The following is a 16376-nucleotide window of genomic DNA, read 5'->3' on the forward strand; positions in this document are numbered from 1 at the left end:
ATTAAAGGGAACAAATAGATACAAACAAAATAATAAAATATACTCCAACTTTCACCATCTCTTACCATCAACGTCAAGGAGGCAGGACACTGCATCGCAAATGACTCACGGAGTCTAACAGAATCTCAAGAACAAAGACAGTGAGGAAAAAATAAACACCATCTTACTGCCCTTTGTTCAATTCCAATCGGTAAAGCCAAAACTCAGAAATAAAGCAACTTGTCTCCCATCCTCTGTAAAAGCTGCCAGAGGAAAAGGGGCAAAGGAATATATATTTTTACTCGTCTAGTGTGACAGAACAAAGACAGTAATCGTTAAGCGAAGAAAGCTCGCAGAGCCCTTGAAATGAGCTTTATTGAGTGCACTTGAGACAAGTGGTTTCAAAGTCACATCATTACCATGTGTTGTTCAGAGCATTACACAAAACTAACCTTTGGACAGAGGCAAAGAACAAATATTTGCAATCTAAATGTGGCAACGTGACGTGTCACACGCTTCACTGTACAGCCAAGAAAGATGACCAAGTACAATGTACATCCACCCCACCCCCAGTCCCAGTTTATTCAAGGGAGACAATTAAAGGGTCCTTTATAAGGTTGAACGTGTTCTTGCACAAAAATATTATCTGGTCCATGATGTAGACTACACTCAAATATAGCGCATCAAATGCATGTGATGTTATGGTTAACCAAAACAGATTTACCGCTCATCTGTCCTCCCCACACCGCCTAAACAACATACCCTGAAAATGATGTCCCTTTAATTCCTGGTTTTGCACCTTTTAATGCTGGATGCCACACAGCTGACTGCAAATTATCCTTTGATGTCTGTAAATTCATTAGTCTCTCTTGTGTATTGACACACATAAAACACATCTGATTCTGACAATAGGCTTCCTGGTGCTTTGTAACAGATCAGGGCTTCTTCGAAACGAGAGAATTAAAAATACAAGAAACTCACACCAAACATTCAGGTCGGAAGTTTCCTGTCCCTCCTGCCACGGGAGTCATGGCAGACAGGGTAGACCATGCAATGGTCCATTCATCTTGGACAGGAATTTCTGGCTTTGGGGCGAGTGCGGCTGGAAAATCCCACCTTCAGTTGCAGAAATCTGAAATGAGAAAATGCTAGAAATAGTGGGCAAAAAGATATGCCCAGGATTTCCTGTTTTCAATTCGGATACAAGTGCTCTTTTGCAGCATGGACAGGCAGGAATGAAACAGCAGGGCAACTAGCTTGTATAGGGACACAACTGCAATTCCCCTCAGCGAAATAGTTTCCCAATGCTGTTTCACACAAGGCTATTTGGCCCATCACACATCTTTGATGCCAGCTCCCTTTGCCAGTGCTCACTGCCCTCGCTCATGGAAAGTAGCCACTAGGGTAAAGTGGTACTGCCCATGCCCGTAGTGAGAATTAGTTTCTCAAGGCAAAGTGAGGTGAGGCAGAATGAACAGGGGCAAATGTCACCTTCATTGCAGTAAGACTTGCATCTATACAGTTTATTTCACAACCTTAGAACGTCTCAAAACAGTCTACAGTCAATGAAGTACTTCTGTCGGTGCTGTAGTAACATAGGAGTAACGTGTCCCCAATCCACCTTCTCCCAAAGAGAACATTCATCTAAAAGAAAGAAGCTCCGTGATCCAATACTTGTTGTAAATGCTCTTCACACTAGTCTCTCAGTGGGGGTCACTCATGCCAAAATCCATCACCCCACAAACAGATGTGGTGCTACCACATGGCACGCTGGATCCCAGACATCTGGTTGTGGTCAGCGAGGTGGCGGAATACAATCCGGCTGAGACGCCACCTGCGTTTGACACCCCTTGGCCGAGAGGTGAGGACACAGCGATTGCGGATCCGAACCGGGCAACTGTCTCTCGGTAGGCTTGCAATCTCCTGATCAGCAACTTCCTGTAGGAAGACAATACTGTGGTGAGTAAAGGGCACAGCATTCATCACTGACTGCAAGTTAAAATAAGATCAGATCAAAGGCCTACATTCAGTCTGCAATGCTCGTGTTCAAATCCTCCCCATGACGTCGCCCCTTCCTGTCTTATACCTTCCTCCATCCTGACAATCGCCTATTCCTCTACCTGAGACATCTGCACTCCTCCATTTCTGGCCCCATTAATATCCCAAATTTCCTTTGTCCCACTGCCAGCTTGGAATTCCCTTCCTTAACTCCACTCCTGCTGAAAACCCCTCTTCAAACGAGCTTTAGCTCACCTGTCCTAGTATCTCTTTGTGTGTCAGCTTTTTGTTCGACCGTTTGGTGCGTTTCTATCTGGTTGAAAGAGGAACACTGACACGGGCAACTCATAAGTTCCATCAGCCAGATTTTCACAAGGGGGTACTGCCACTCACCTGCTGTGATATCCATGCCACACCAACAGGCATCCATGATAAAAATGACATTTCTGGGATTTCCACACAGTGGTACTTTGTGAGAACCAACCATCCCAAAGTCAGGAATTCAATCTCCTGAGTTCTCAACAATGTACTGGGTTTTGACTTAACAAAATGAGATGCCCCCTGACTTTATCCCTGAACAACTTGGCTCCAGTTTAAAAGACAAGTGCCCTGGTTCCCACTACCCTCCCAAAGGCAGAAGGAAGAATTTTCATTGCTTCAACTACCTTTTAAGGAATATTTAAAAGTGATATTTTAAAATTTGTATACTTGACTTTAGATTTATAAAATTCAGCTCCTTGCCAGTACAAGGAAAACTTCTCCTGCAAACAGCCATTTACAGCAGTCCATCTGAAGAACAGCTCCTGTAGACTCACCTGAAACACTCATCAGCTCCTGTATAGAGTCAGAGAATCCTACAGTGCACAAGGAGGCCATTCGGCCCATCGAATCTGCACCAACCACAATCCCACCCAGGCCTTATCCCCTTGCATTTACCCTAGCCAGTCCTCCTGACACTAAAGGTCAATCCACCTAACCCACTCATCTTTGACTGTGGGAGGAAACCAGAGCACCCAGAGGAAACTCATGCAGACACAGGGAGAATGGGTAAACTCCACACAGACAGTGACCCAAGCCAGAAATTGAATCTGGGTCCCTGGAGCTGAGGCAGCAATACTAACCACTATGCTACCATCAGATAGATTTGCCTGAAACACTATCACCAGCTCCTTAATCATGAGTAGTAGGGGAAGGAAGACAAGGGTGGGAGAAGTTTTAAAGTTTACTTATTAGTTTCACAAGTAGGTTTACATTAACACTGCAATGAAGTGACTGTGAAAATCCCCTAGTCGCCACACTCTGGTGCCAGCTCAGATACTGGAGAGAGAATTTAACATGGTGAATGCACTTAACCAGTACGTCTTTCACTGTGGGAGGAAACTGAAGCCCCCGGAGGAAACCCATGCAGGCACAAAGAGAACGTGCAGACTCACTGGGGCGAGTGCGGTTGGAAAATCCCACCTTTAGTTGCAGAAATCTGAAATGAGAAAATGCTAGAAATAGTGGGCAAAAAGATATGCCCAGGATTTCCTGTTTTTAATTGGGATACAAGTGCTCTTTTGCAGCATGGGCAGGCAGGAGTGAAACAGCAGGGCAACTAGCTTGTATAGGGACACAACTGCAATTCCCCTCAGTGAAATAGTTTCCCAATACTGTTTCACACAGGATGCTATTTGGCCCATCACACATCTCTGGTGCCAGCTCCCTTTGCCAGCGCTCACTGCCCTCGCTCATAGAGAGTAGCCACTAGGGTAAAGTGGTACTGCCCATGCACATAGTGAGAATTAGTTTCTCAAGGCAAAGTGAGGTGAGGCAGAATGTACGGGGGCAAATGTCACCTTTATTGCAATAAGACTTCCTTAGGATGTTTCAAAGCAGTCTACAATCAATGAAGTGCTTCAAAGAACGTGATCCAACCTGGAATCGAACCTGGATCTCTGGACTGTGACGCAGCAGTGCTAACCACTGTGCCACGTAGTCTACAGACTCCCAAAATGTGACCTCTCAAGAAGTCAGAGCATAAATGGGGAAATATCAAGGGCACACTTGAAGGGAACTGCAATTACTGTGGAAGATTTTAATCTGCATATTGATTGGACAAATCAAACCGGTAAAGGTGGTGCTGAAAAATTTGTTGAGTGCATCAGGATTGCTTTTTAAAGCAGTACTTTATGGAACCTAACCAGGAATGGGCTATTGTTGATTTGGTTTTGTATAATGAAGAAGGATTAATAAGGGATTTGGTAGTTAAGCATCTGGTTGCATCACAGCTAGGTATGGCTTCTGCTCCGACCAAGAGTGCAAAAAACTACAAAGATTTGTGAACATAGCCCAGTCCATCATGGAAACCAGCCTCCCATCCATTGACTCTGTCTACGCTTCCCGCTGCCTCGACAAAGCAGCAGCATAATTAAGGACCGCTTGCACCCCGGACAAACACTCTTCCACCTTCTTCCATCAGGAAAATGCTACAAAACTCTGAGATCACATATCAACCGACTCAAGAACAGGTTCTTCCCTGCTGCCATCATACTTTTGAATTGACCTACTATATATTAAGCCAATCTTTCTCTACACCCTAGCTATGACTGTAACACTATATTCTGCACCCTCTCCTTCTCCTCTGTGTACTCTATGAACAGTACATTTTGTCTGGATAGTGTAAGAAACAATACTTTTTACTGTATCCCAATATATGTAATAAACCAAATCAAAATATCAATATTTGAATTTCACAAACAGGATCCTCTTCCTGATACATTTTCCTTTCACTTTCTTTAGATAGTGTGTTGGACGAATTGAAGCCCTTCCTTGAGTATAACTCAATAGTCAATCTGTATTCTTTCATATCTTGCTGTAGATTTGGTGCAGGAGTTAGAAAACTCAATCATTTTGCAACTTCATTTGGTGAATACTGACCTCTTCTGGCACCACTGAGGTACTGTGCTCCAACTGCATTCCAATTGCAAATGAGGAGCAGCAGTTTACTGTAGTGGGTAAAGGACCAGTGGCATGAGCCACCCAACTTCAGTCCTTGGGTTTGTGCCAAGGGAATTATCTTTGTCAGAATCTCCTGCTTGCAATCCGTCCATAATGGAAGGATCTGCTTGGAGGGTGGGTATAATGCTGCTCACTTACGCCAAACACTGGCTGCCCGTCGTGGCTGGGTTTCAGAGGGGGAGACAGTTTCTGACAATCCAACATCACTTCTCCCTCCAATGCTCTCTGCCCCCAAGGATATCTCAGTGATCTGCTTCACAGATTCAAGGACCGTGCAGCATTTCTGTATGTGTAGCAAGCCAGATGATTGAAAGCAACATCAAGGAATGCAGCGACTGAAGAGCATTCTCTAGTTCTTTGCATCCCATACCACAAGATTGACTCATTGTTCTAAGTAAAACCACTGAACACCACTCTGATGAGGCATTGCATGAGTTCCGATCAGACAGTGTCCCCACAATGTGAAGTACGAATGGCACTATCTTATTTCCCACTCCAACAGTCGCATCTTGGTTTTTTGGATTAAGATCAAGTGTCAGATCAAGCCCAAGACGGGGTGCAATGCCTTATCTTGTCAGCTTGGATCTTGTTTGTCTCTTGTGGGGACCAAGAATTAGATTCAATTTGAATTTATTTTTTGGATCAAGCAAGGAACGGATTTAAGTTTGCCCAGTCCACCCTGACCATTGGCTTTGTAACTTTAAGGATGGAGTTAAAAAACTTCTAAAAATTTCTGGCTCGAGAATCAAAGCACAGAGTAAACTCCCAGTCCTTGGTGGTGGTGACCCGGTGTGTGTGTGTGTGTGTGTGTGTGTGTGTGTGTGTGTGTTGTAGTCCTAAGAATGGAATATAATTTCACAATACTCATCCAGGTCCGCCACCTGCTCTGGGTCTCCATACCTGAAGCTCCTTCGGCAAGATGGTATTTTTCCGTATTGCATTAAGCCGCCGCCTTTCATCTGCATACTCAAAAGCCATTTTCCTCCTTTTTACATCCCGAAGCATTCGCCAGTCCACATAGTAATTTCGAACTAGTCCCACATTCCCTCCTGGAATCCATGACAACAGCTGCAAAAGGGAAAATACAAGAGGTTGTGAAAAATTATACTGCACCAGCATTACAGATGCTAAAAATGATAGAAAGCACCACTAAATAAACACCTCACAAACTACTGTGTACTCAGTCCATTTCCTCAAATACACAGGCTCCCTCAGTGTTCCTGAAATGAGAAAAGCTAGCACTGGGTATAGAACACTTCCCAATTCAACTTGTTCTAAGCAAGCATAACATCATTTACTTCATGTGTTCATGGGATGTGAGCACTGCTGGCAAAATCAGTCGGCCTATCCAGCAAACCCCACATCACTTGAATGAATTAGAATTTGTTACTGATCACTATTTGCCCTCGAGGTGATGGTGGCAAGCAGCCTTCCCACGGTGGCACAGTGGTTAGCACTGCTGCCTCACAGCACTAGGGACCTGGATCCAGGCTTAGGTCACTGTCTGTGCAGAATCTGCATGTTGTCCCAAGTCTGAAAGATGTGCTGGTTAGGTGCATTGGCCATGCTAAATTCTCTTTCAGTGTACCCAAACAGGCGCCAGAGTTTGGCGACATGGAAGCAATCTTTAAATTAGATTAATTTATCCAACTGGATACCATGTTTGTAAGGAAAGCATAGGCATGATGGCTGACTGGCCGCCTTCTGCGCTATTTAATTCTCAAAGAGTGAGCACTGTCCGATAGGAAACAGCCATTAAAGGGAGGATCTCATCGAAACCTATAAAATTCAAACATGACTAGACAGGGATGTTCCCAATGGTGGGGGAGTCCAGAATAGGGATCACAATCTAAGGATAAGGGACTGAGACAAGGAAAATTTCTACACCCAGAGAGTGGTGAGCCTGTGGAACTGGTTGCCACAGAAAGTAGTTGAGGCAAAACATTCTATGTTTTTAAGAAGGGAGTTAGATAAAGCTCTTGGGGAAAGGAGGTCAAAGGATATAGGGAAGGTGGGATCAGGTTACTGAGACGGATGATCAACCATGATCATAATGAATGGCACAACAGGCTTGTTTTTATTTTCTATGTTTCTAAAGGGTAAACCATATCCACAAAAAAAGGTATTAATGCAAAATAAGTTCACTGATGAGCTGGAAGAATGACACAGACACCAGCATCTAGCAAATTTTAGTTCCACTTTTGACAGAATCCAACAGAACGGGGACATGAAAAATTGCTGCTAATTAATTCATTCAGTTGATCAAAACGTAGTCATAGAAACTTTAACTTCCATTCATATATAGCACTCACTACATAGGCAGCTGCATTGTTGAAGTGAAAATTTTCCTGCTTCTTGACTGTGGTAGAAAGATTCAACAAAGTTCGTTCCGACAAAATAACTTGTCTTTATTTCCGAAAGACTGCATGCAGTATTGGCAAAAACTTGAGTTTGGAGAGCCGTTGTTACAACTTGCTAATTCCTTCTCAAATCCACGCTTACATAAAGAATCAATTCAGTATTTATACATAATCATTATCAGTTTGCATGATCAGGGCTTATTCAGGAATTTGATCAATTGAGGCATCATAAGTAAAGTCATAAATAATGGTACAACTTGCAGACCTCCTAAAACTCTTTGTCTTATCTTCATACCTTTATCTTGTACTTTTGATAGAACAGAAGAAGGTCGGTGGCTCCTCCATCCCTGACCTTACCTTGTCTTACTCATACAGCCCAAGGTTATGCAGAGTTAGCCTCATCAGGTCTTGATCTTCTCCGGTTTTATTCATGTCTTAGGTTATGCGGAGACAGTTTTCCTTATTTTGTACCAAATACTTGACCAATTTTCCCATCATGCCACTACTTCATTCTTACAACGTCACATGATGTCACAAGAGGTAGATATTGACTGAACACCGGGGGGGGGGGGGGGGGGGGGGGGGAAGAGAAGTGGGGGGGGGGGGGGGGAGAGAAGTGGGGGGGGGGGGAGAGAAGTGGGGGGGGGGGAGGAGAGAAGTGGGGGGGGGGGAGGAGAGAAGTGGGGGGGGGGAGGAGAGAAGTGGGGGGGGAGAGAGAAGTGGGGGGGAGAGAGAAGTGGGGGGGGAGAGAGAAGTGGGGGGGGAGAGAGAAGTGGGGGGGGAGAGAGAAGTGGGGGGGGAGAGAGAAGTGGGGGGGGAGAGAGAAGTGGGGGGGGAGAGAGAAGTGGGGGGGGAGAGAGAAGTGGGGGGGAGAGAGAAGTGGGGGGGGAGAGAGAAGTGGGGGGGGAGAGAGAAGTGGGGGGGAGAGAGAAGTGGGGGGGGAGAGAGAAGTGGGGGGGGAGAGAGAAGTGGGGGGGGAGAGAGAAGTGGGGGGGGAGAGAGAAGTGGGGGGGGGGAGAGAAGTGGGGGGGGGGAGAGAAGTGGGGGGGGGAGAGAAGTGGGGGGGGGAGAGAAGTGGGGGGGGGGAGAAGTGGGGGGGGGAGAGAAGTGGGGGGGGGAGAGAAGTGGGGGGGGGAGAGAAGTGGGGGGGGGAGAGAAGTGGGGGGGGGAGAGAAGTGGGGGGGGGGAGAGAAGTGGGGGGGGGAGAAAGGGGGGAGAGAGTTAAAAGGAAGGAGGAATTAAAAGCACGTGTGGAGAAAAGAAAAATCTTTGAACAGATGGAGAGCTTAAGGAGCGACAGTGGTATAGGGGATATAGGAGTGAATGATAAATAGGCCTCTGTTGGAGAGGACAATGTTCATAGTGACACCGAGAGTCATAGAGGTTTACAGATTGGACCTTCGGCCCAACTTGTCCATGCAGCCATTTAAAATCTTTATGCTAATCCCAATTGCCCACATTTGGCCCATATCCCTCTATACCCATCGTACCCGTGTAACTGTCTGAACGTTTTTTAAAAGACAAAATTGTACCTGACTCTACTACTACCTCTGGCAGCTTGTTCCAGATACTCACCACCCTCTGAAAAAACTGCCCCTCTGGACACTTTTGTATCTCTCCTCTCTCACCTTAAACCTATGTCCTCTAGTTTTAGACTCCCCTGCCTTTAGGAAAAGATATTGACTATCTAGCTGATCTGTGCCACTCATTATTTTATAGACCTCTATAAGATCACCCCTCAGTCTTCTCTTTCCAGTTTCTCATAACTCAAACCATCAAGTTCCGGTAGCATCCTAGTAAATCTTTTCTGCACTCTTTCTAGTTTAATAATATCCTTTCTATAATAGGGTGACCAGAACTGTACATAGTATTCCAAGTGTGGCCTTACCAATGTCTTGTACAACTTCAACAAGACATCCCAACTCCTGTATTCAATGTTCTGACCAATGAAACCAAGTATGTTGAATGCCTTCTTCACCACTCTGTCCACCTGTGACTCCACTTTCAAGGAGCTATGAACAGGTACCCTGACATCTCTTTGTTCTGTAACTCTCCCCAGTGCCCTGCCATTAACTAAGTAAGTCCTGCCCTGGCTCAATCTACTAAAATACATCATCTTGCATTTATCTAAATGAAGCTCCACCTGCCGTTCATCAGTGAACTGGCCCAACTGATCAAGATCTAATTGCAATCGGAGATAACTTTTTTCATTGTCCACTATGTACCAATCTTGGTGTTATGTGCAAACTTACTAACATGCCCTCTATATTCTCATCCAAATCATTAATATAAATGACAAATAACAGTGGATCCAGCACTGATCCCCGAGGCACACCGCTGGTCAGAAAATAATCCTCTACAACCAACTCTACAATTCTGTCAAGAAGCCAATTTTGTATCCATTTAGATACCTCACCCTGGATCCCCAATGCAACAACCTACCATGCAGTACCTTGTCAAAGGCCTTGGTAAAGTCCATGTAGACAACATCAACTGCACTGCCATCATCTAACTTCTTGGTTATCCCTTCAAAAAACTCAATTCAATTTGTGTGACATAATTTTCCACTCACAAAGCCAATGCTGACTGTCCCTAATCAGTCCGTGCCTCTCTTAAATGCCTGTAAATGTCTCTCAAAACACTTTCCAACAATTTACCCACCACAGATGTGAAGCTCACTGGCCTGTAGTTCCCAGGCTTTTCCATGCAGCCTTTTTTTTAAGCAAAGACGCAGCATTCACCACCGTCCAATCTTCAGGCACCTCACCCATGACTATCGATGATTCAGATATCTCTGCTAGGAGACCCGCAATTTCCTCCCTAGCCTCCCACAGTTTCCTGGGAGACATTTCATACTGATCTCCAAAGGATCATTAGGACATAGCCAAGAAGGGACCAGAAGATGAGAAGAATTTTATCTGCCAAGAGTGGCACAGTGGTTAGTATTGCTGCCTCACAGCGCGAGGGACATGGAATCAATTCTGGTCTAGAATGACAGTCTGCGCGGAGTCTGCATTTTCTCCCTGTATGTGTGCGTGTGTTTCCTTCAGGTGCTCTGGTTTCCACCCACAGTCCAAAGATGTGCGGGTTAGGTTGACTGGCTACGCTAAATTGCCCCTTAGCGTCAGTGGGACTAGCAGGGCAAAATACATGGAGTTACGGGGACAGGGCCTAGGTCAGATTGTTGTCAGTGAAGACTTAATGGGCCAAATGGCCTCCTTCTGCAGTGTAAGGATTCTATGATTCTAAAAAGGAGACCGAATTTATACACCACCATTCGTGACCTCGAGATTTTAAAGTGCTTTAGAGCTAATGAAATTCTTTTTAAGTGCCAGCACTGTGGTCATGTAGGAAATGTAGCAGCCAACTGGAGCACAGTAAATTCCTACAAACAGCAAGTGATAATGAGCGGGTAATGGAGGATATGGTAATGTCACTGGACCATTAATCAGAGGCCTGGGACATTGGTTCAAATCCCATCATGACACACCATGGTAACTGGTAGGTGGAATTTAAATTCAACTGATAAAGACAAAGTTTGTCTCAGTGATGATGATGATCACGAAACATAAAAACACATCTGGTTCACAAATGCTCTGTAGAGAAGGAGATCTCCCCCCCCCCCCCGCCCCGTTTACCTGTCTCCCCGCTCCCTGCAGCAGGCCGCTCGCTCTGACCCACATCCCCTCCGCCATATCCGCGCTCCCGATTCACCCGTTACAGCGCCGCACGTGCCCGGAACCCGCGGGGCCGCGCACGTCACTGCCACGTGACCCCCCCTTCGCCCAGGCGGTCAGAGCGCGGCTCGCAACGGGACTGGAAACACGGAGCAGGAACGGTCACCACGGCAACGCCGCAGCCCCGCCCCCACCACCCAGCCCGATCCTGCCCATTGGTTACCTTCGCCCCCTTTCCGGACCCTCACACTCACCCACACCCTGTTGACCATCACCCTCACCCCATTACCTACACCCTGATCATCCCCTCACCCCATCACCCACACCCTGATCATCCCCTCACCCCATCACCCACACCCTGATCATCCCCTCACCCCATCACCCACACCCTGATCACCATCACCCTCACCCCATCACCCACACCCTGATCATCCCCTCACCCCATCACCTACACCCTGATCATCCCCTCACCCCATCACCCACACCCTGATCATCCCCTCACCCCATCACCTACACCCTGATCATCCCCTCACCCCATCACCTACACCCTGATCATCCCCTCACCCCATCACCCACACCCTGATCACCATCACCCTCACCCCATCACCTACACCCTGATCATCCCCTCACCCCATCACCTACACCCTGATCATCCCCTCACCCCATCACCTACACCCTGATCATCCCCTCACCCCATCACCCACACCCTGATCATCCCCTCACCCCATCACCCACACCCTGATCATCCCCTCACCCCATCACCTACACCCTGATCATCCCCTCACCCCATCACCCACACCCTGATCATCCCCTCACCCCATCACCCACACCCTGATCATCCCCTCACCCCATCACCTACACCCTGATCATCCCCTCACCCCATCACCCACACCCTGATCATCCCCTCACCCCATCACCCACACCCTGATCATCCCCTCACCCCATCACCCACACCCTGATCATCCCCTCACCCCATCACCCACACCCTGATCATCCCCTCACCCCATCACCCACACCCTGATCATCCCCTCACCCCATCACCCACACCCTGATCATCCCCTCACCCCATCACCTACACCCTGATCATCCCCTCACCCCATCACCCACACCCTGATCATCCCCTCACCCCATCACCCACACCCTGATCATCCCCTCACCCCATCACCCACACCCTGATCATCCCCTCACCCCATCACCTACACCCTGATCATCCCCTCACCCCATCACCTACACCCTGATCATCCCCTCACCCCATCACCCACACCCTGTTTACCATCACCCTCACCCCATCACCCACACCCTGATCATCCCCTCACCCCATCACCCACACCCTGATCATCCCCTCACCCCATCACCCACACCCTGATCACCATCACCCTCACCCCATCACCCACACCCTGATCACCATCACCCTCACCCCATCACCCACACCCTGATCATCCCCTCACCCCATCACCTACACCCTGATCATCCCCTCACCCCATCACCCACACCCTGATCACCATCACCTTCACCCCATCACCTACACCCTGATCATCCCCTCACCCCATCACCCACACCCTGATCATCCCCTCACCCCATCACCTACACCCTGATCATCCCCTCACCCCATCACCCACACCCTGATCACCATCACCCTCACCCCATCACCCACACCCTGATCACCATCACCTTCACCCCATCACCTACACCCTGATCATCCCCTCACCCCATCACCCACACCCTGATCATCCCCTCACCCCATCACCTACACCCTGATCATCTCCTCACCCCATCACCTACACCCTGATCATCCCCTCACCCCATCACCTACACCCTGATCATCCCCTCACCCCATCACCCACACCCTGTTTACCATCACCCTCACCCCATTACCTACACCCTGATCACCATCACCCTCACCCCATCACCCACACCCTGATCATCCCCTCACCCCATCACCTACACCCTGATCATCTCCTCACCCCATCACCCACACCCTGATCACCATCATCCTCACCCCATCACCCACACCCTGATCACCATCACCTTCACCCCATCACCTACACCCTGATCATCCCCTCACCCCATCACCCACACCCTGATCATCCCCTCACCCCATCACCTACACCCTGATCATCTCCTCACCCCATCACCTACACCCTGATCATCCCCTCACCCCATCACCCACACCCTGATCATCCCCTCACCCCATCACCTACACCCTGATCATCCCCTCACCCCATCACCCACACCCTGATCACCATCACCTTCACCCCATCACCTACACCCTGATCATCCCCTCACCCCATCACCTACACCCTGATCATCCCCTCACCCCATCACCCACACCCTGATCATCCCCTCACCCCATCACCTACACCCTGATCATCCCCTCACCCCATCACCCACACCCTGATCATCCCCTCACCCCATCACCCACACCCTGATCATCCCCTCACCCCATCACCTACACCCTGATCATCCCCTCACCCCATCACCCACACCCTGATCATCCCCTCACCCCATCACCCACACCCTGATCATCCCCTCACCCCATCACCCACACCCTGATCATCCCCTCACCCCATCACCCACACCCTGATCATCCCCTCACCCCATCACCCACACCCTGATCATCCCCTCACCCCATCACCTACACCCTGATCATCCCCTCACCCCATCACCCACACCCTGATCACCATCACCCTCACCCCATCACCTACACCCTGATCATCCCCTCACCCCATCACCCACACCCTGATCATCCCCTCACCCCATCACCCACACCCTGATCATCCCCTCACCCCATCACCTACACCCTGATCATCCCCTCACCCCATCACCTACACCCTGATCATCCCCTCACCCCATCACCCACACCCTGTTTACCATCACCCTCACCCCATCACCCACACCATGATCATCCCCTCACCCCATCACCCACACCCTGATCATCCCCTCACCCCATCACCCACACCCTGATCACCATCACCCTCACCCCATCACCCACACCCTGATCACCATCACCCTCACCCCATCACCCACACCCTGATCATCCCCTCACCCCATCACCTACACCCTGATCATCCCCTCACCCCATCACCCACACCCTGATCACCATCACCTTCACCCCATCACCTACACCCTGATCATCCCCTCACCCCATCACCCACACCCTGATCATCCCCTCACCCCATCACCTACACCCTGATCATCCCCTCACCCCATCACCCACACCCTGATCATCTCCTCACCCCATCACCTACACCCTGATCATCCCCTCACCCCATCACCCACACCCTGATCATCCCCTCACCCCATCACCTACACCCTGATCATCCCCTCACCCCATCACCCACACCCTGATCATCCCCTCACCCCATCACCTACACCCTGATCATCCCCTCACCCCATCACCCACACCCTGATCACCATCACCCCATCACCTACACCCTGATCATCCCCTCACCCCATCACCCACACCCTGATCATCCCCTCACCCCATCACCCACACCCTGATCATCCCCTCACCCCATCACCTACACCCTGATCATCCCCTCACCCCATCACCCACACCCTGATCACCATCACCCTCACCCCATCACCCACACCCTGATCATCCCCTCACCCCATCACCTACACCCTGATCATCCCCTCACCCCATCACCTACACCCTGATTATCCCCTCACCCCATCACCTACACCCTGATCATCTCCTCACCCCATCACCTACACCCTGATCATCCCCTCACCCCATCACCTACACCCTGATCATCCCCTCACCCCATCATCTACACCCTGATCACCATCACCCTCACCCCATCACCGACAGACCTCCCACCCTGCCCATCTTCACCCACACCCCCATCAGCCTCACCCCATCAGCCTCACCCCATCACCCTGCCTATCTTCACCCACCCTCACCCTGTCTCACCCCATCACTGCCCATTTTCACCCACACCCCCATTATCCTCACCCCCATCACCCACAGGCCCCCCACCCTGCTCATCTTCACCCACCCTCACCGTGCCTCACCCTCATCACCTTGCCTATCTTCACCCTCATCCCATCCAGACACTCCCCACCCTACTAATTTTCAACCCCCCCCACCCCGTCATCTTCACCCACATCCCCTCCCCCCCCCCAATCCGGACCCCTCTCACACTGCCCAACATCAGCTGCACCAACCCCTCTCTGGACTCTGCCGCCCCCCACCACGCTGCCCAACTATACCCGCATCCCATCACCTAGTCCATCTTCACTCATACCCATCCCTTTAGCAATGGAGAGAATGGGAATTCTTGAGTCATGGCAATGTGCAGATGTTTTAAGGGGAACCATTGTCTAATGAAGCACCCACCCAGCGTGATGATATCCCAAAAGCCTCTTCTTCATTCTGATAATTTTCTTCCCATTTAGTCTCCCCCTTATGCAGCTCATTGCCCTAAAGCATCCACAACTCTAGTCCCCATGAGTTCTGCTCAGAGGGCTTCATATCCGTTCAATTCTTGGGGAATCTAGCAGCGAGACCTGCTGATTCCAACTGCTTGTGCGAACTCCCCCAACTACACAGTGCACAGCACTTACGCAGTTGTGAAAGAAAGTGAAAAGCCCCTCACCTGCAAATCCCATGCTAATGCCTTTAAATAGAGGTGGTGGAGCAGTACATCTCTCTTGCAGCTGAATACATGCCCACCTGGGAGTGTTTAAGATGCTAATCAATGTCATGATGTGCCCACCCTGCTTAGTTCCAATGTGTGCATAGCATGACTGCACTAACACCCTTGGAAGGGTACTCCTCACAGGCCATGCCAGGGCTGGTTGGCAGCAGTTTGGACACCATTTACAATTCTCGGGATCCATGTTCTGAATTTTGCAGCTGTAGCATCTTATTTTCCAATGGATAGGTGTCTTCAATTTCCTTCTACAAAAATTACAGCAACCCACACCTAGCCACATTGAAATACAGTTGCCATTTACACATTTATTCTGCAAATTTATTGATGGCAGCTTGTATTTTGCTGAGGTTCATCTCAGTATTAACTATATCCCATTACCTCCTACTCCCACAGTTTACTACACACTGCAAATTTTGAAATAATAACTCAACAATTCCCGCATCCAAACTCATCTGGTGTGTTGGAAGGATTTTGCAGATTGACAGCAACCTGTTGCTCAATGTTGCTCAGTGACTGATAAGGGATATGGTCCCACTTGCCACTTCTAGGTCCCATGCCTCCATGAGCGTCAACTGTTTCTATCCCTGTAGCGACCAATATTCTGACACAAATTCAATCCCAAAACAACACCAATGAAACAAATTGTACAAGGTTTGTACAAATTGTACAAACTTTTACTGTAACAGTAAAATCAAAAATCA

General features: G+C 48.9%; 1 protein-coding gene across 1 annotated transcript; it reads right to left on the reverse strand.

Moving 5' to 3' along the window:
- Window positions 1-314: 314 nt before the first annotated feature.
- On the reverse strand, window positions 315-11078 carry mrps14 (mitochondrial ribosomal protein S14). Its single transcript, XM_080195987.1, has 3 exons — window positions 10976-11078; window positions 5878-6045; window positions 315-1917 (listed from the first exon to the last, which is right to left on the reverse strand). The coding sequence occupies exons 1-3, from the start codon at window positions 11030-11032 to the stop codon at window positions 1735-1737; spliced, it is 408 nt and encodes a 135-aa protein (XP_080052113.1). The 5' UTR covers window positions 11033-11078; the 3' UTR covers window positions 315-1734.
- Window positions 11079-16376: the final 5298 nt, after the last annotated feature.

Source organism: Carcharhinus amblyrhynchos, chromosome 9 (genome assembly GCF_965287045.1).
Source record: "Carcharhinus amblyrhynchos chromosome 9, sCarAmb.v2.hapA, whole genome shotgun sequence".
Classification (NCBI taxonomy): domain Eukaryota; kingdom Metazoa; phylum Chordata; class Chondrichthyes; order Carcharhiniformes; family Carcharhinidae; genus Carcharhinus; species Carcharhinus amblyrhynchos.